General features: G+C 38.6%; 1 protein-coding gene across 2 annotated transcripts in view; it reads left to right on the top strand.

Annotated features, from left to right (window-relative positions):
• The window catches only part of SERPINI1 (serpin family I member 1), a 104,409-nt gene that overhangs the window by 71,421 nt on the left and 11,385 nt on the right, over positions 1 to 21,603 (top strand). For both annotated transcript variants that reach the window (XM_075547000.1, XM_075547002.1), the window contains exons 5-6: positions 1,984 to 2,188; positions 20,528 to 20,625. In XM_075547000.1, the coding sequence (XP_075403115.1) occupies positions 1,984 to 2,188; positions 20,528 to 20,625 (303 nt within the window). The remainder of the gene's footprint in view (positions 1 to 1,983; positions 2,189 to 20,527; positions 20,626 to 21,603) is intronic.

A 21,603-nucleotide genomic window follows, 5' to 3' on the forward strand; every position in this document is an offset into this window, starting at 1 on the left:
TGCTTCTCAGTCTAGCCTGAGAATTGCCGTTCAAGTTCCTTGGGTCCATTTTCAAAGGCTGTTCATTGGCTTCTGAGGGAACATTATAAGTCTTTATAGCTTCCCGATATGTATCAGTAATCTGTGAGAGTGATCATATCTCTAGAGTAGGTTTATTTTTAATAAAATACCTCACATTGTATCTGAACTTTCTGAGTTACTCCAAAATCATGTGGATTTTGTATGGTTTTATTATTAATTATCCTAAGACCCATCAAGCATTTGACTTGGTATGCTTACCATATTTAAAGTTATTAATTTCTTCTATTACGAGAACTTTAAATTTTGCTTTCAAACTTATCTATGTGTGACCTATCATAATTGTTTGTTTACATTCCAGCTATAGAGAGTCTATAATTTTTATACAACTCAATGCCTTTGGCATATTTCCAGAAGTTTTTCATTGGATTTTTCAGAAGTTTGAGTATTATTTCTTCCTACATGCTATAATAAATGCAATTCTTAATAAGTGTGTAAGCACAAGTATAGTTTAAGCTGATATATGCTCCAGACAATAGTTTGTTCTAATTAAAAGTACATTGTAAAATGTAAAGACTGTATTAGTAAGAAAGTTAAAGAAGAAAGAAAGAAAAACAGAACCCAAATGTTTAGGTTTCATTTTGGTTGTACAACTTGGACTCAAAATTTATAATGTCAGTAGACATCGGATGGTGTAAGATATGATAAAATAATAATTATTTATAAATTATCAAGTGTTCAGGGGGAGGGGGAAGTGGAGAGGGAGTAGGAAAATGAGGAGCTGATACCAAAGGCTCAAGTAGAAAGCAGGTGTTTTGAGAATGATGATAGCAACATACTTACAAATGTGCTGGAAACAAATGTTGTATGTACGGATTGTGAAAAGAATTGTATGAGCCCCAAATAAAATGATTTTTTAAAAATTTATAATGTCAGCCGCACCCACATAGAAGCAGCATGACAACCATTGTGATCCACAGGTGGTAGATAATAACATCCAAGATCGGAGGAGGAACTTGTGATAAAGCTTAAATTCTGAGCACCTGGTCTTGACCAGGGATGTGAACAGACTTGCCCTCAGACAGAGTGCATTAGGCAGTACATCAATGCAGATACAGTTCAGATAGATTTTAACATTACTTATCATTTGTTTTCCCTTTTGACTCATTTTTAATTTTTTCTAGTTTTTATTATTTTCTGCTTTCTTTTGGATTGAGGTTTATCCGTTTTATTATGTTATTGTTTGGGGGTTTTGTTGTAATTTATTTCTTCTTGGGTGGGGGTACAATCTTTTTTATCTGAAATTTTGCCAAGCTAGGTAACTCTATAGAGACAGTAGCTAGATTAATAATGTCCTAGGGTCATGACAGGGAAGGTTTGGGGGAAATAGGGAGCTAATAACAATGAGTACAAAAGGGAAGAAAATGGTCTGTAACTTATTGTGCTGATAGTTGCACAACTATTTTTAGTATAATCAAACTATTGAATTGTATTTATATGTCAATAAAATTGCTAAAATGTAAAAATATACAAGCAACCATTTAGTGCTGTGGCAATATAGTATCAAGAGCAGCACGGTCAATGTCAGTGTTTCCATTTTTAGGTATCAGGTGGATAATTTCGAATTACAATCAACCTGAAGCCAAGGTGTTGTTTTCCTAATCAGGACATTGTATTGTTTCTAATAATCTCCATTAAGATTAATACAATTTACTTATGTCATTTAAAAATGAAAATCAAGTCTAGAGAATATGCTGTGAAAATAGGACATAATTCTAGGGATTCTAAGGTTAAAACAATTCTCTAAGACCCAGGTTTCCCTTGAATCGCTAGAACTGTTTTCAGCTAATCTTAGATCATCAGATTCCTCATATTCTTTATATATGTTGGGGGGGGATTTTAACAAATTTAAATAAGTTTTAACTTTAGGATGTAAGTGTTTATGGGCTGGCCTTTCCTTTTTAGGTGAATTTAGTGATGGTTCCAACGAGGCTGGAGGTGTCTACCAAGTCCTAGAAATACCTTATGAGGGAGGCGAGATCAGTATGATGCTCGTGCTGTCCAGGCAGGAAGTCCCGCTGGCTACCCTGGAACCACTGGTCAAGCCGCAGCTCATTGAAGAATGGGCAACCTCTGTGAAGAAGCAAAAAGTGGAAGTGTACCTGCCCAGGTGAGCAGCTCCCAGTGGTTCCTCGCAGAGACTGGACTTAGAGAGCAGAGGGGAAGGTGGCAATGGCGATTCTAGCTAACCCGGGAAAATGTTGCGGTTTGTGTTTGGATTTTAAATCCTACGCTACTCTCCTTGTCCTTCTGCTGTCCTCTTTTATCCTCTTGTTCCACACCCCTTCTCCTCCTCTCCGGCTCCTTCTTAAGATACTCTTCTTTAGACCCATGTCATCCTGCCCAGAGACAATAGCTCACGAATTGATTCATTCGCTCATATTTACGAAGACCTACTTTTAGATGTTATGCAATATTCTTATATATGTTTTAGAAGATTTTTCAGTAGATTGTATATGAATATCATTTGCATTGGAAGTCTCCTAGATAATTCATCAATGTTTAAAGTTTATTTTATCTGGAGAGAAGGTGATCTCTGACCTTCGTGAAGTAAGCAAGTCACTGTGCTAGATACAAAATATTCAGTTTAAGTAAGTAGGACAGCAACTTGGCTGGAAAGGAAAAAACACACTACCTGAAAGATCTTGATAACCTAAACCACATCTACTCCCTCAGCCCCATCTCTAGGCACTCATGACATCGAGCATTTTGTAGCAATACGATCCAACTGCATGTAGTTACAGCATGTACACCACATCTCTACTTATGTTCCAGTTATGGCCAAAAATGCCCTCCTCACACTCACCACTGAATACACAACATACAGCTCTAGCCACAGCACTTCTAGAAAATCCTACATGAACTTCCCAAGGGAGCAAGTCACCCTCACTTTTGTATCTCCCTGTTATTATCCAGTACTAGCTACTCCACAATGTCATTGCATTTTTGCAAGTTTCTTTTCTTCTAAGTTCTCCTAGGGCAGAGTCAGTTTCTTCTCCCATTGATACAAAAGAAATATTCATGTAATTAAGCTTTACTGAACTTATCTGCTCTGTCCCTTTAATAACTTAAATCTTAGAGCGGTGGTAGACCAGTAAACACATAATCAGTTACCATTGAGTACATTCTAATTAATAACAACCCTGTCTGTAAACATATCCAACACATTTATAAATAGAATTATAAAAATTTTAATTATTGAACAATATACTCAAATGAAAAACATAAATGTATATTTACAAGGTTTGTGCATATAGATGTTCAGTACTAACATGCATTGCTTGTAAGAAAAGTATATAAAGATATTTGATTAATATGAGCATTGAAAAATAAGCAATAAGGCATCTGTATTAAAACTGAATATTTAAAATATATTGCCTCATTCATATTTATTCTAATTTGAGGTATTATCTATTAAAATGTGCAATTAATGTACATACCTATTTCCCTGTAAACTTAGCTGATGAAAGAGACCAATTTGGAAATTTCAATATTTTCAGCTTGAAAAAGAAAAAATAGGTTGCATAACATATTCATAAAATACTGTACTTTATGTACAGTGATATGCTTCTTAGACTGCTATAAAAATTAAGGTAATCATAATCATAACTCATCTGTCAGCTTGTTGTCTTGTGGTGTCTTGTGTTTTGCTGTGATTTGGGAACTATGCTACCAGCATTTCAAATAATATGCAAGGTCATTCATTAACAGATTTCAGTGGTGCTTCCAAACTAACAATAGATCAGGAAGAAGGATTCAGCTATCCATTTGTGAGGGATTAACAAGCAAAAATATTTTAAATGGCGGAAGAACACTGTCAGATATAGTGTTGGCAGGTGAGTCCCTCAGGTTGGAAGACATTCAAAATACTATTGGGGAAGAGCTGTCACCTCAAATTAGCATTGACATTAATGGCGCACATAAAGCTTTCAGGACCTTTATTTGCTGATAGAGCACAACACGAAACAAGAAGAAATCACTGCAAGCATCCACAAATCATCAAAATGTAGAATGTATGGAGCTTGAAGTCTGAATCTAGGAAAATTTAGAAGCCATCAAAAAACCTCAGACTGTATTAAGGTGTTATCCTAGGAACTAGGAAGCCGGGACGCAGTAGCACTGGGTGCTTTAAGTCAGACAGTCATATGGTTTCCTAAACCTAGAACGCCAGATTGAAGAGGAATGATATCTTATTTTTCATAAAAAAGAATAAAGCTGATGGTACCCAGCTATCAAAAGATACAGCGTCTGGGGTCTTAAAGGTTTGAAGGTGAACAAGCGGCCATCTAGCTCAGAAGCAACAAAGCCCACATGGAAGAAACACACCAGCCTGTGTGAGCACGAGCTGTCGAAGGGAACAGGTATCAAGCATCAAGGAACAAAAAATCATATCATTGAAAATGTGGGTGAGTGCAGAGTAGAGACTCAAAGCCCATTGACAGCCAACCAGACACCCCTTACTGAAGGGCTGTGGGGAGGAGATAAACCAGTCAGGGTGCAGGGAAGCAACGATGAAACATATAACTTTCTTAAATGTTCTTAAATGTTTCCTCCCCCCCACTATCATGATCCCAATTCTGCCTTACAAATCTGGCTAGACCAGAGGATGTACATAGGTACAGCGAGCATCTGGAAACACAGGGAATTCAGGACAGGTGACTCCTTCAGGACCAGTGGTGAGAGTGGCGATGCCTGGAGGGTGGAGAGAATGTGGGGTAGAAAAGGGGAACTGATTACAAGAATCTACGTATAGCCTCCTCCCTGGGGGAGGGACAGCAGAGAAAAAGGCAGGGGGAGACATCGAACAGTGTAATATATGACAAAATAATAATACTTTATGAATGATGAAGGGTTCATTAGTTAGGGGACAGTGGGGAGGGAGGGGGAAAATTAGCAGCAGATACTAAGGGCTCAAGTAGAAGGCAAATGTTTTGAGAATGATGATGGCAACAAATGTACATATGTTCTTGACACATGGATGGATGGATGGATTGTGATAAGAATTGTATGAGCCCCCAATTAAAAAAAGGAGTATTTCAAAATTTAACATGTAATGTTGTCTGTGGTAGCACATTTTCTGTATAGCTACAAGAAAGTTCTAGTTAATGTAACTATTACTCAAAAATATACACCCATCACTCAAGCTAGTGATGCAGAAATTCAAGAATCTTAGCAATTTCTTCATTCTGAAATTGATCAAAATGTAATCAAGGTGCATTGATAACTATTGGCAAGTGGAATGGAAAATTAGAAATAAAGGAGAAGGATCAGTCAATGTAAACTGTGGCCTTCGAATACTGAACTATATAAACAAAGTTGCTGATCACATAATAAAATTTTGCAAGACCAATGACTTCATCATTACAAACATCTTTGTCCAACAACATAAACCGTTATTATACATGTGGGCCTCGCCAGATGGAGTATGCAGGAATCAAATTAACTACACTTATGGGAAGAAATAATGAAAAAGCTCAATATCATCACTCAGAACAAGACCGGGACCTTCCTGTGGAAGAGACCATCAATTGTTTATATGTAAGTTCAGGAAGAAGTTGGAGAAAATTTAAATAAATCCATGAGGGCAAGGGTATGATCTTGAGCCTATACTACCTGAATTTTGAGCATCTCAACAACAGATTTAACTCATTGAACACTAATGACAGACTTGATGAGTTGTGTAGTGACATTAAGAACAACATACGTGATGAAAGAAAAAGATCGTTAAAAATACAGAAAAGTAAAACAAAGTGGATGTTTGAAGAGACTCCGACACTGTCTCTTGAACATTAGACAAACTGAACTGAACACAATCAATAAATGAGGAAAAGAGCTGAACAGAAAATTCTAAAGAGCAACTTGAGAAGACAAAGTGTTATAATAAAATGTGAAAGACTTGTAGTTAGAAAGCCAAAAGGTAGGAAGAAGAAACAGGCTGAGCATATCTCATGCCGAAAGAACTGAAGGAAAAATTAAAGTTTCAGGTTGCAATATTGACAATGTATTGAATGATACATGAAGATTCAGAAAATGAATAAAGGAATGCACAGAGCCACTGTGGCAAAACGAATCAACCTTCAACCTTTTCAAGAAGCAGCATGTGGTTAAGAACCCACGGTACTGAAGGAAGGAGTCCATGTTGTACTCGAGGCGTTGGTGAAGAATAAGGCTCCAGGAATCAATGGACACAATTGAAATATTTCACCGAGCCAAGAAAGCACTGGAAGTATTTGTTCATCTACACTAGTGGTCAGCAAACTGTGGCTCTTGAGCCATATGAGGCTTTGTGAGTATGCACATGGGCTCTGAAATAACATTGGAAATTCAGATAATGGTGATTTCATTTATTTGTAAAAATGTATTTATTGGTCTTGTATAATTTTTAACCTGTTGTGAGGGATAGGATTGTCTCTTCCATCTCAAAAGTTTACTGGCCTCTGGTCTAGGCCAAGAAATTTGGAAGATAGCTACCTGTCCAACTGATTGGAAGAGATTCATATTAGTGCCTATTTGAAAGGAAGGTAGCCCAACAGAATGTGAAAGTTATTGAACAAGACCATTAATATTCATGCAAGTAAAATGTTGTCAGACATGATTCAAAAATGACTGCAGCAGTTCACCCACAGAGAAATGCAAGAAATTCAAGCCTAACTCAGAAAAGGACGTAGGACATGGGATGTCATTGCTGATGGGTTCTGGCTGAAAGCAGAGAATACCAGAAAGATGCTCACTGTGTGCCATTGAGTACAAAAAGATATTTAGCTCTGGGAATTATAACAAACTAGTTACTAGGCTAGTGAAGAAAGAGCATTCCAGAACACTTCATGGTACTCATGCAGATAGATAAAGAGAGAGAGATAAAGAGGCAGTTATTAAAGAAGAATAGGGAAATGCTGCAGGGCATAAAATCAGGGAAGGCGTAGGTGAGGATTGTAGCCTTTGACCATATTTATTTGATCTGTATGCTAAGCAAATATTCTGACAAGCTGCACTATATGAAGAAGAACATGGAATCATGATTGGAGGAGACTTTACTACAAACTTGTAATTTACAGGTAACCTTGAAGCACTTGCAGATGAAAATCCAACACTGTAACCTGCGGTGTCGATTACAGCTCCACATAAAGTAAACAGAAGTCCTCACGACTGGACCAGTCGACAACATCATGCTCAACAGAGAAAAGATTGACGTTGTCAAGGATTTCATTTCACCTCAATCCACAATCAGGGCTTGGGGAGCCAGCAGTCAGGAAATCAAATTATGCATTGCGGTGCTCAGATCCACTGCACAGGACTTCTTAAAATGTTAATGACCAAAGATGTCATTGTGAAGACTAAGATGAGCCTAACCTAAACCATAGTATTTTTAATTGCTTCAAATACACATGAATGCTGGAAAATAAATAAAAATGAGAAAAAAATAATTGACCAATTTGGATTGGGCCTGTTGCCAAAGACTACTGAAAGTCCAGTGGGCTGGGACAAACGAGGGACAAACGAATCTGTGTAGGAAGAAGTGCAGCCAAAATGCTCCTTCAAAGAGAGGAGGAGACTCCATCTTTCCTACTTTGGACAGGTTTTAAGGAGAGACCAATCCTTCTAAAATGGTCCCATGCTTGGTAAAGTGGAAAGTCATTGCAAAAGGGGAAGATGCCCACCTAGAAGGATTGATACAGCGGCCTCAACAATGGTGTCAAGCATAACGACTATGAATGTGACAGAGGACCAAGCAGTTTTGTACTGTGCTGTGCATATGGGTCACTGTGAGTCAGAGCAGACACAAAGGCACCTAACAGCATCAACAACGAGATAAATTATTGATTCTTTTCTACTAAAATATTTAACTTGCATAACTTTCCATGATAATAAATTTATGTAAAAAAATTCAGTTGTAAGTCTATAGAGTGGTAGCCATTGAATAACTAACAAATCCATTTTTTTGTTATATATGATAAGGTTCTCCCTACTTAATATGTTACTAATGTATCAAATACCTTTAAAATTTTAGTAGTTAAATATAAATTTATATCTAAATCTGTATGCATTTTGATAGAACTTTTGAGATAATATATTTTGAGAATTTGGTAGATGGTTAATAATATTTCTCTTATTAAAATTATATGAATTAAGTACAGCATCACCAAATGCTTCATTTCAATATAGATGCAGAGTTGTTTAGAGGTACTTTAATAGTATTCTAAATGAATGTTTAAAAAGTATTACATATTCTAAATCAAGCACATTCCTTAGAAAAACATGGCCTGCAGGTCCTGTCCACTGAGAAATTGAAGGTGGCAGTAGAAGAAAATTAAATTTTCATTTTCTCAGAGATACTTTTCAATTATAAAGTCGTTTAGCTTACTTGCTCATATTAATGGCCATAACTATACTAGGCACAGTTGATCAGCATGCATCCATTTTCCCACTGTCCCTCTGCATAGCTAATGCATAAATATACAAAACAAATGTAGTCACAGATATTAAAAATAAAATAAAACTGTTGATTGGCACTTGCAGCAAGCCCCTTGGACAGAGAAACGACCCTATTGAGTTTCCAGGGCTGTAATCTTGATGGGGCAGGACATCATACCCTTCTTCCAGGGGGTGAAAAGCTAAATGGTGAAATTAATATTACCATGGTAACCGAGTCAATTCTGACTCCTCCTGGCCTTGTACACAGTTTCTGAGGCTGTCAAACTTTACAGACGGAAATAAAGGAGTGGCTGTGGGTTTGAATTACCGACCTTTGGTTAGCAGTCCAGCCCGTATCTGCCAGCACTGCCAACGCACCTTAATAGCCAAATGAAATCCAAACCTAAACTCATTGCCACCATGGGGATTGCAACTCATAAGACACTATAGTTCGTGGTGGAACCTGCCCTGGGTGATTTCTGATACTCTCAATCTTTGTTATTGTTGGGTACCCTCAACTCGGTCCCAACTCATAGGGACCCTGTCTACAACAGAACGGAACACCGTCCAGTTTTCAGCTAGCCTCACAATTTTTTTATGTTTGGTCCATTGTTTCAGCCACTGTGTCAATCCTTGTCATTGAGGACCTTCCTTCTTTTTGCTGCACCTTCACTTAGCCAAGCATGATGTCCTTTTCCCGGGACTGGTGTGTCTTGAAAACGTGCTCAAAGTATGTGAGATGAAGTCTCTCCATCCTTGACTCTAAGGAACATGCTGGTTGTACTTCTTCCAAGACAGATCTGTTTGTTCATTTGGTATTCCATGGCATTTTCTATATTCTTCACTAACACCATAGATCAAATGCATGGGTCTTTTTTGTCTTCCTTATTCAAAATTCAATTTTCACATGCATATGAGACGATTGAAAATACCATGATGGGTCATGCTTACCTGTCTTCAGAATAACATCCTGGCTCTTCAGTACTCTAATTAGACTTATCTAATGTAACTGCAAAGTGTCTTTTGATATCTTACCTGCTGCTTTCATGAGCACTACTGTGAGTGGGTCCAAGCAAGATGGAAATCATGGCCAACTCGGCCTTTTCTCCATTTATCATGATGTTTCCTATTGGTCCAGTTGTGAGGATTTTGGTCTTCTTTACATTGAGTTGTAATCTATACTGGAGGCTGTAGTCCTTGACTCCATCAACAAGTGCTTTAAGTGTCTCAAGTCCTGCTCACTTTCAGCAAGTGGGTTGTGTCATCTGCCTATTGAAAGTCGTTCATTTCCTATATGATTTTCTGTTTCATAATGGCCAATCCTGGTCCACTGCAGCTCACAAATGCCTGGAATATAAATGTTTCCATGCTCCATTTAATTTTGAATGATTTCCAATTTTCCTAAATTCATACTTCTCATATTCCAAGTTACAATTATTTTTAAATGCTTTTACTGGCATGCACTTCACGTATCATGCAATTCAATCATTCAATCATCTTAAGCAGATTTGTGCAATCACTGCAACCAATTTCAGAACCATCTCTTCTTGTACTCATTGTTGTTAGTGTTGTGACCCCACTGCCCCCCATCCTCTCATGCTCGGCCTCTCTAGGAAATCATCCATCCAGTGGCTGCCTCTATAGAGCTTTCTATCCTGGATTTCAGATGTCTACAGCAGTTTCTCTCAGTTTGAGTCCTTCCCTTTAGCAAATTACAGCCCCAAAGACTGTAGTCCTGCAGGCTTTCCCCCATCCACGTCATTACGGCTGATGCTCCTTTGAGGAGGCAGCTCTTCCTCAGTCATATTTGAGTGCCTTCCATCCAGAGATGCCCATCTTCTGACACTACCTCTGACAACACTTGGCTTCTAGTCATTAGGTTTTCAGTACCCGACAATGTTTCTATGCTACCCATAGGGTTTTCAGTGACTAATTCTGCTGAAATGGATAGCGTATTCCTTTGTAGTTTCAAGCTGCTAACCTGGGGGTTGGTAGCCCACGAGGCAACCGAGGAAGTCACGAGGACTCCTTAAGATACATAAATAGGGAGGCTAAATAGCTGCTGTTGTTTTTATGTGCTGTCAGGTCAGTTCTGGTTCAGTGTCACTATGTACTGCAGAATGAAGCACTGCCCAGTCCTGCTCCATCCTTACAGTTGCTGTTCTGTTTGAGCCCATGGTTGCAGCAACTGTGTCAGGGGGCTGTGGTTAAGGGGCTTCCTTTTCTAGAGACTGGTCCCTCCTGATAGCATGTCTTAAGTACATAAGACAAAAATCTCACCATCCTTGCCTCCAAGGAGCATTCTGGCTGTACTTCTTCCAAGATTGATTTGTTTGTTCCTTTGGCAGTCCATGGCACTTTCAATATTCTTCATCAGCACCATGATCCAAATGCATCAATTCGTCTTTGATCTTCATTATTCAGTGTTCAACTTTCACACGCATGTGAGACAATTGAAAATGTCATGGCCTGAGTCAGGTGCATGTTAGTCCTCAATGTAACATCCTTAGTCTTCAGCACTCTAAAGAGGTCTTGTGCAGTAGATTAAACCACTGCAATGCATAGCAAAGCAACACAATAGCTGTAGAAGATGAATTCATTTGGTTTCTATTTTTAGCTAATTGATTATTACCAAACATTTATGTGAGTAGTAATCAATGGGGAAATTCAATTCTCCATTTTACAGAATTGAAACAACAATTAAACAAACACCAAACTAGTTAGTGTCAAGTCAGCTCTGCCTCCTGGGAAACGCACATGTGTCGGAAGAGAACTGCTTTCCATAGCCTTGATCTTTCAGAAGCAGCTCTTTCTTCCCTGGTGCCTTTGGGCCCATGGGAGCCACCAAGCAGGTAACTAGTAGTCAAGGTCCTAGCCATTTGTCACCAAGGACTTCTACAGGATTAGGATTCATTGACTGTTCAGTGAAAGCCGTATCTGTGCACTCAATTTTCACTATGGAAACATTTTCTAACGTCTATATTCTAGATCTACTCCACCTTCACGGGTCTCTATGCTCTTAATCATACAGCGTTAGTAGGCTGAGGAGGCAACTTTACATTTCTATAATTTTACCACATTCTTGCTCTGCTTGACAGGTTCTTTCACTTTGGATTAGATTCGTGGTTAAGATGAGCCCTGGCAGCACGGCAACTAAGTGCTAGGCTGCTAACCGAAAGATCTTCCAGTCCATCAGTGGCTCCGGTAGGCAAAAAGACCTCTTCTCCTGTAGAGGCTTAGACCCCTGCCGGCCCCATGGGGCAGCTCTACTCTGTCCTAGAGGGCAGCTGTGAGGAGGAGTGGACTCGAGGCACCGAGCAGTAGCAGCACACTAGAGGTTATACTCAGAGCTTTCCATCCCGACGTTAAGACGCAGAGGTTTTTTGCAGAGACCGAAGGGAGAGCAATGCCTTTCCTATTGTTGCTATTTAGTGCCTCTAAATAATAAATCCTCCAGCAGGCTGATGGCTAATAGAAATTGTATTTTTCTAAAACACAGAAGATTCTTTTCGGGTAGAGGATAAGATCGCTATACTTATGAGAAATTTCCAAATTAAGTGAAATGGCACATCGTCCATGAATAATTGTACATCTATAATATGTAAGATTGCCAAATCTCTCTTCTACTTGAGCTCTAATAGCAAAAATAAATAGGTTGGCATGTAGGGTAAACATTATTTATGTATGGATAGCTATATGTTTGTATATAGATAATTAATTTATACTAAATATAGAGGGCATCCCGGTGGCACATGTGGTCAAATGCCTGTTATTCACTCAAAAATGTAAGCAGTTTGAATCCACTAGTCATTCAATGAGAGAGAGATGGTGAAAGTCTAATTCCATACAGAATTCTCAGGAGTGGTTTTTCTCTGTCCTATGGGGTTCTCATGAGTTAGAGTAAACTCTAAGGCACTGTGCTTGTGTGTGTGTGTGTGTGTGTGTATGTATGTGTGTGTAATCTGAAAAGCACTTTATAACAATGCTTGACATAATAAGCATGATAAAGGTATTAGCTATTAGTATTATTGTTTATTTTTAAGTGTACATTTTAAGTTTTAGCATTCATATGGTTAGCTTTATATGTGATATTCTCTAAGTAGTATTTAATAATAAATAAATATAAAAACCTGGCTCTTCTGATTTTTTTCTTTTTACTGCATAATCTTCTTAGTTTTCCATCTTTATTGGTTATAGTGCAGATGAGAGGAGATTTTCCTGAAGTAAAATCAAGTATGTTAGTACTTGAATACAGAGGGATCGCTCCACTTTGATTTTTGTCATTTGTGATCAGAGTTCTAGAAATCACAGGATACGGAATGGGTGTCTATTTTGTAACCAAAAACCATCTTGCTGTTTGGAATGACTCAATTAAGAAAGCATCTCAGTTTCATGTTTCCATAAGAAAACCAACCCACAAGTCTTCTGATTTTTCTGAGTGCTTTTTTATTAGGTGTTTCTACAAAGAAAAGCTAATCAAAATTAGATTACCTTCTTAATTACTTAAAAATGTTATAAATCTCCTTCTAATTAACGTATTTTTTTCTTTTCTGGCATTTGCTGCACTTCACACAACTACTCATTCTTCATTGTTCCACCCTCTGTCTACCTCTTTAACCTCATATAGAGATTGGCACATGTATGATTATTACATTGCATGCCTTTTCTAAATCCGGAAGACCTTTGACTTTTAAAATGTGGTTTTTAAAAAACTGATAGATGAAATTGAAAATCTACCTATACTATTACTTTATTTTAAAATCTGTTGTTAGAGCTCTAGTAGATAATATTTTGGGGAGGGCTTTGAAATCAGAGAGCTCTAGATTCACATACCCCTTCTACCATGTGTTAAATGTGTGACCAGGGCAAGTTCCTTAGCCTTTTTGAGACCCCCATTTCCACTTCTGTAAACAGTACCTATCTCATATGTTTCTTGGTATGATTAAATGTGATACTAGACATACAGGGATTTGCATTGTGCCTGGGTAATAGTAAGCATACACTATATGGGAAATGATCATGATTGTTGATATTAGTGTTAGTCTTGATTATAAAAAACGGTTTAAGAAATAGTTAATAGCCATTTTAGAAATCGTGTTATAAGGAATAAAGGACAGAGGATGGATAAGTGCAGTTAATGGAATCCTGTCTTGAATTTTGTGCAAAAAAAAAATCTTATGGCTACATCAATTCTGTTTCACTTCAGCCTGTGTGCTTTGCCCTGTGTTAGATGCTGCAAATATTAGAAGACCGTGACACTACTTTTGACTAATCCATGGGCAGGATTATTGTTGTTAGTTGATTCCAACTGGAGGCAGTCTTACATGTAAGAGTCACCCAAAAAAGCATTGCTACTAGTTCCAGGTCCCACGTGCACAAGTTAATTTCAAACAAAATGTGCATGAAGGTGTCTCTGTGATCAATGCATGGCTACAGTCAAATTCTCTCAGTAAAATATTTGTTTTAGTCTTTGTAGAGTGCTTTAACACCAAATAAACATGTTGATTTCCCAGAGAATCTGCTGGCCAGTTAAATTCAAGACAGAGAGGCTGCACAGTAGCTAATAAACCAAAACTCATGGCCATTTAATCCACTTGCTCATAGTGACCCTCGAGGATAGGGTAGAGCTTCCCCTCTGGGTTCTGAGATTGTAGCTGTTTATGTGAGTCAAAAGCCTCGTTATCAATAGGTAAAATTGACTGTTTAAGTGACTCCAAAGGGATCAACTGGATAGATTATCTTGAAAGATGTAAGAAGATTATGAGATTATATTAGAAAGAAACTTCCAGAAACCGAAAATTGCATTGGTCAACAAAATGTCAGGAAAGTTGCACTGAGAATATTTGTTCCATCACAATAATATACCTGCTCATTCTTTAAATGTAGCAAAGGTTGCCCCATAATGCTTTTGTTGAGAAACCTTATCCCATCTGCCCTACAACCCTGATCTTGTCCTTACAGATTTCCTCTTGTTCCCCCAGTGCAAAGAACATTTACAAAGAACCATTTTGAGAGCCTCAAGGATGCCTAGACTGCACTATGGTGTGGTCCAGATGAGAGAAAGAACAGAGAATTCTTCAGGAGAAAGATTTTAAAATACCTCATTGCCAAAGAGTCAATCTCTATTGCCTTCGAAAAATGTACAGACTTAGATAGGTGATATGTTGATAAACAATAGCTTTATATTTTGATATTTTTAATTAATAAAGATTTGTACTTTTTTTTAGATTTGTATGATGTTGTAGCATACATTCTGACTTACCCTCATGTAACAGAATGAGAATTACCTGGCTCTCTGCTCTAACTTTATGATCATTGATTATGTTTGAGTCTATTGCTTTCAGTATTATGTTAATATACCATATTTAAGGTTTCCTTATTTTTTAAATCATTGTATTAGGGTCTCATACAACTCTTATCACAATCCATACATACATCAATTGTGTAAAGCACATTTGTATATTCATTGACCTCATCATTCTCAAAACAGTTGCTCTCCACCTAAACCCCTGGCATCAGCTCTCATTTTAACCCATACCTCCCCTCCCTCATAAACCCTTGATAATTTATAAATTATTATTTTGTCATACCTTGACCTGTCCAACATCTCCCTTCACCCACTTTTCTGTTGTCCTTTCCCCAAGGAGGAGGTCACATGTAGATCCTTTCCAACCTACCCTCCCTCTACCCTCGTAGTATCACTACTCACACCACTGGTCCTGAAGGAATCTTCCGCCTTGTGTTTCCAGTTCCTATCTGTACCAGGGTACATCCTCTGGTCTAGTCAGACTTGCAAGGTAGAATTGGGACCATGATAATGGGATGTGGGGGTGGGGTGGGGAAGAAGCATTTAGGAACTAGAGGAAAGTTGTATTTTTCATTGTTGCTACATCACACCCTGACTGGCTCATCTCCTCCCCGAGACCCTTCTGTAAGGGGGTGTCCAGTGGCCTACAAATGGTCTTTGGATCTCTGCTCTACACTACCCCCTCATCCACTATGTTAAGATATTTTATTCTGATGATTCCTGATACCTGATCCCTTCGACACCTCGTGAACGCACGGGCTGGTGTGCTTCTTCCATGTGGGCTTTGTTGCTTCTGAGCTAGAAGGCCGCTTGTTTACCTTCAAGCCTTTAAGACCCCAGATGCTATCTCTTTTGATAGCCGGGCACCATCAGCTTTCTTCACCACATTTGCTATTGACCCGCTTTGTCTTCAGTGGTTGTGTTGGGAAGGTGCGCACCATAGAATGCCAATTTAATAGAAGAAAATATTCTTGTCTTGAGGGAGTACTTGAGTGGAAGCCCAATGTCCTTCTGTTACCTTAATACAAAACCTATAAATATATGCACATAGATCTATTTCTCCATCCTCATATATAAATATATTTGCATATGTACATGTCTTTATCTAGACCTCTATAAATGCCTTGGCCTCCCAGCTCTTTCCTCTATTTCCCTTGACTTTTCTCCTGTCACACTATCATGCTCAGTCCCCACCAGGGTTTCAGCAATTCCTACTGGTTACATTACCCTTAATCATGCCCTACCAGGTCTCCCACACCCTCCTCATCACCGATTTGGGTCACTTGTTGTTCCCTTGTCTCTGGAGTTATTAACACCACTACCTTTCCCCACACCTCCCCCTCTCCCATGTCCCCCCAGAACTGTCAGCCCCATTGTTTTCTCCTCCAGATTGTTCATCCAGCCTATTTTAGACAGACCTGCAGAGATAATAACATGCACAAAAACAAGGTAGAGCAAAACCAAGCAACAATACACAACAAAACAACAACAACAACAACAACAAACCAATGACCAAAAACAAAACACAACACAAGAAAGAAAAGTTTGTAGTTACCCCAAGGACTGTTTGTTGGCCGTTAGGAGTGTTTTCCAGTCCAGTCTGTTTGGGCACCATGCCCTGGCCCCAAAGTCTACCCTCAGCATTCCCTGGGAACCTCACTGCTTCATTCCCTTGCTGTTTCGTTGCACTCCCTTATTGTTTTGCCTCAGTAAGGCAGGATCAGACCGGGTGCAATTTCAACACTGTGTCTCTGGTGTTGTCCCCTGTAGGGCCATGGGTCAGTGAGGGGCATCATGTCTCATAGTGTGGCCGGCCATGTGGTCCTCTCTGTCGACTGGCTGCTAATTGAGAACATTGTCCTCACAGCCTGGTGGCCTATGATGTGCTCCACTCTCTCCTCCTCCCCCTTCATCTGCTCCTGTGTGCTCCAATCAGATATGTCCCTCTCCCAAAGCTGCAGTTTCAATGCTGTCCTTTGACATAAATTCTTCTGGGGGGTGGGGGAGAGTTTCCTTATTTTCAACATCAGGGATTAATACAGATCTTCAAGCAAGTCATTCCAACGTTACTAAAATGAAAGCATACAATATTCTCATGTGTCATGATTTACAGTATAGGCTGCTAACCAAAAAGGCCAGAGTTGAAACCCACCAGCCACCCATTGGGAACAAGATGAGGCTATTTCCCTTTCTACAGATTTACATCCTGGGAAACCATCTAGAGAAGTTCTATTGTATCTTGTAAGGTCACTATGAATAAAAACTGACTCCATGGTCAAAGGTTGTTAATAATAATGTGGCATGATATACTTCACAGTAATATCATAAGTAATATTTATGTTATCTGCCCATTATTGCATTGCCTCTTAGGTGCCAGTACAAACCTGATGCTTTAAGAAACCTCATTTAATCCTCCCGACAATACCATGAAATAAGATTATTATCACCATTTTTCACATGCCAAAGCCAAAGGTCAGAAATTAAGGAGCTGACTATGCCGAAGCCAGTCACTGGGGGCATGCAGCAGAGCAGCGGGGGGAGCAGAGCAATGAAGTCCCCAACGATAGATGTGGGGTCAGGGCATGGCACCCCATCAGACTTGACTGAAAAGCACTCATGAAGGACAACAAATAGACCTTTAACTATTTACAGGGTTTGGGTTTGTTTTTTTTTGGTGTGTGTTGTTGTAGCTATTGTTTTTACTTTCTATTGTTGCTTTGTTATACTCAGTCTTGTGATGGTACATATTGTTGTCATTGCATGTCTACTTGGAAGGGATAGGCGGTATAAACAAGCCAGAAGAGAGAACAACAGGATGAATATTTTGGTGGGACATGGGAGAGGGGGACGCTGGGGAAAAGAAGTGGGTGTTAACAAACCCAGAGACAAGGGAACAACAAGTGATTCAAAATCAGTGGCAAGGGGGGTGTAAGAGGTCTGGCGGGGCTGGATCAAGGGCAATGTGCCTGAGAGGAATTCTTGAAACACAAATGAAGGCTGAACATGATAGTGGGACAAGAGGAAAGAACTAAGAGGCAAAGGTAAGTTATAGAGGTCTAAATACAGGCATATACAGATGTAAATATATTTAAATATGATAAGGGGGAAATAGATCTATGTATATATATTTATAGGTTTAGTATTAAGGAAACAGATGGACAGTGGGCCCGTACTCAAGTACTCCCTCAACACAAGAACACTTTGTTCTAACAATTCGGCAGTCTGAAATGCTCACCTTCCTGGTATGATCGCTGAAGACAACAGGTTCACAAGCAAATGTGGTGAAGAAAGCTGATGGTGTCCAGCTACCAAAACAAAAAGCCTCTGAGGCCTTAAAGGCCTGAGGATAAACAAGCGACCATCTAGCTGAGAAACAACAAAACCCACATGGAAGAAGCACATCAGCCTGTCCCAACTCAATCACTGAAGACAAAGTGGGAACATAAACAAATGGGGTGAAGAAAGCTGATGGTGCCTGGCTATCAAATGTTATAGTGTCTGGGGTCTTAAAGGCTTGAAGATAAACAGGCAGCCATCTAACTGAGAAACAACAAAGCCTACATGGAAAAAGCACACCAGTCTACCCCGACATGATCGCTGAAGACAAAGTGGGTGCATAAGCAAATGCGGTGAAGAAATCTGATGGTGCCCGGCTGTAAAAAGATATAGAATCTGGGGTCCTATAGGCTGGAAGATAAACAAGTGGCCATCTAACTGAGTAACAAAGCCCACATGGAAGAAGCACACCAGCCTCAGATCACAAGTCATCAAAGGGATCAAGTATCAGTCATCAAAAATTAAAAAAATCTAAACAAATCATAGCATTGTGAATAAGCAGGAGTATGGAGTGGGACCCAGGGCCCATCTGTGGGAAAGTGGACATCCCCTTGCAGAAGGGCCACAGGGAGGAGAAGAGCCAGTCAGGGTGCAGTGTAGCAATGATGAAACATACAATTTTCCTCTAGTATTTGAATGCTTCCTCCCCCCACTATCATGATCCCAATTCTAGTGCCACATACATAATCACTTCCTTCTCATTCATCTTGAAACCAAACACCAGAATTAATGCTCTGTAATATAGCTCTATTACAGACTTGGCCCTTTTAAGAACCTAGTCTCTTTTTCTGAAAAATCAAATATATAGTCTGTATTGTTTTGGAAGTAAAAACTTAAAATACTTCATTTTAACCAGTTATATTCAGTTAAAAGAAGTAATGCTATTTTTATCATTTTATTGGGGACTCGTACAATTCTTATCACAATCATACATCCACCCATTGTGTCAAGCACATATGTACATTTGTTGCCATCACATTCTCAAAACATTTGCCTTCTACTTGAGTCCTTAATATCAGCTCTTCATATTTCTCTCTCCCACCCCTCGCCCTCCCTCATGAACCCTTCATAATTCATAAATTATTATTATTTTGCCATATGTTATACTGTACTGTTTTTATTGTGTTAATGTATTTGTTGGTTAATGAAGTCATGTTCGATCCATATCTTTCACTAAAGAGTGAGCGTGTAATCCAGTGATGTGGGTGACATTCTACTATAGGACCAAACTTGCTTTCTGTGGAAGTCTCTAAAGGAATGTTCCGTTGATTACTGTACTTCTAGATCTGACCTTTATTTAACTCTTTAAAATAATGTTTATTCTTTGTTATAAACGTGGTGGATCTTTTTAGACAATAATGAATGAGATTCCTTAGACAAACATAAAATCTTATTATTCTTTTCTTTAAAAGAATCTTAAAATTTCTTTTAAAAATTATAAACAAACCTCTAATTATAAAATTGGATAGTCTTAAAGATGCAGTATATGCAGCTCACTTGCAATAGGCAACAATTTTTTTGTGATGTTACCCTTAGAACCCGCTTCCCATGAGATTAAGGACACCATACAGATGTGTGTTTCTATCCCTGAGTTAGATGGGTAGTGAGATTGTGAGACTATCCCATTAAAGTAGAACATAACCTTGACTGCAACTTTCTGATGGGGCCAGGAATAGGATGTCTGATGGCACTGTAAGTAACTGTTGCCCTGCTAACCACAAGGTTGGAGGTTCAAACCCACCAGTTGCTCCACAGGAGAAAGAGGAAACAGGAAGCTATCTGATTCTGCAAAGGTCTACAACCTTGGACACCCTGTACCTGAGGGCACTATGAGCCGAATCTACTCAATGTCAGACAGCTTGGTTTGAGGGTTTTTGGATGAGGGCAGGATAAATTGACCAGATACTAAGAAAGAACCCAGTGCCATCTTTTCAGTTCTGACTCATAGCAACTCTATAGGATAGAGTAGAACTGCCCCTGATAGGAGACTGAAGTACCTTGGTTAAATGTAGAATTGCCAGCTTAAGAAATAAAATATATTATTTACTAGGTAAAATGCTTCTGAAGACAACATCTTTACAAGTCTCACGTAGTGGTATAGGAACAATTCTTGATTTTGAAACTCATCTGTTCTACTATTTCTGTTGGGTGATTATGTCATATATTTTTTTACTTACAAATTTAATTTCTATTTTGATGCAGCATTATCTTTCCTGCTCCCTTTTTTGATAAACACAATCAAATGTTACTTGCAGGGAAAAGACAGTGTCTTCCATGGTTTACTGACTATAAAATACCACTTTTAAAATCATCCCATGTAACATTATATTCTTGTTCTAAGTGATTGATACTTAAATTGCTGTGACTAATGCTTTCCCCATATATGTTCTCCAGGTTCACAGTGGAACAGGAACTCGATTTAAAAGATGTTTTGAAGGCTCTTGGAATAACTGAAGTTTTCATTAAAAATGCAAATTTGACAGCCCTGTCTGGTAAGAAATGAACAACTTAGAAATGCATTTCATAAAGTTTTCTAAGACAGTGATGTTGAATTCTTTATTTTCGATGGGATTTTGAGATAAAATATAGTTATTACCTACAAAAATATATATTCAGTTTCTAGAAAGAAAATTACAATATACTCAGAGCTTTATGTTTATATCAGCCTGATCAACACATTAAGCTTTATAGAATAATTGACAAATGTTTTGATTTAACATCTAATTCTGTAATAATCATGTAGGGAGAAGATGATCAATGAATATCTACTGTAAGAACTGGACACCTTTCTTTACAGGAATAAAACTTTCTAGGGAGCTGACATAAAATTTTCCTCAGCCTTCATACCAAATGGCAATTTTGAAGAAGTTGCTTCAAAAAATGTTTGACACATTGGGTGTTGCATCATTTATTTGAAATATATCCAGAAAAAAAATTCAGTTGGCTCATTTGGGTCAATAACTTTAGTAAGATCAGGGTAATAAATAACTAAATAGTATTGATAAGAACATTTGGAGCCTGTAAATACTCTGGAAGTACTTTTATGGAGCTAAACTCAAGAAATATATCATTGAAATACATCACTAGTAAGCTAATGTAATTGTTGTTAAAATTATTTTTATAAACATCGGCACTGGGTCAGCCCTACAGGACAGAGCAGAACTGCCCATGCAGTTTCCAAGGCTCCCAGTCTTTATGAACGTAGAGAGCTGCGTCTTCCCCCAAGGGGCAGGGAATTGTTGGGTTGAAATGGCGGACCTATCAATTAGAATCCAAGTAGTTCACCACAACACAACCAGAAGTGGAAAATCAAATGTTTTCTGATGAGCTAGTCAGGAATATAGTAAGACGAAAGAAACAATATCCAAGTGTTCTTTACATGCAGTTTATTGACCTTTATTTTCCATTTAAAGAGAACCAAAGTGATAGCTCCTAAACTTGGAGCGTGAAAACTCATAGATTGAATTCAA

This window comes from Tenrec ecaudatus, chromosome 4 (genome assembly GCF_050624435.1).
Source record: "Tenrec ecaudatus isolate mTenEca1 chromosome 4, mTenEca1.hap1, whole genome shotgun sequence".
Taxonomy (NCBI): Eukaryota; Metazoa; Chordata; class Mammalia; order Afrosoricida; family Tenrecidae; genus Tenrec; species Tenrec ecaudatus.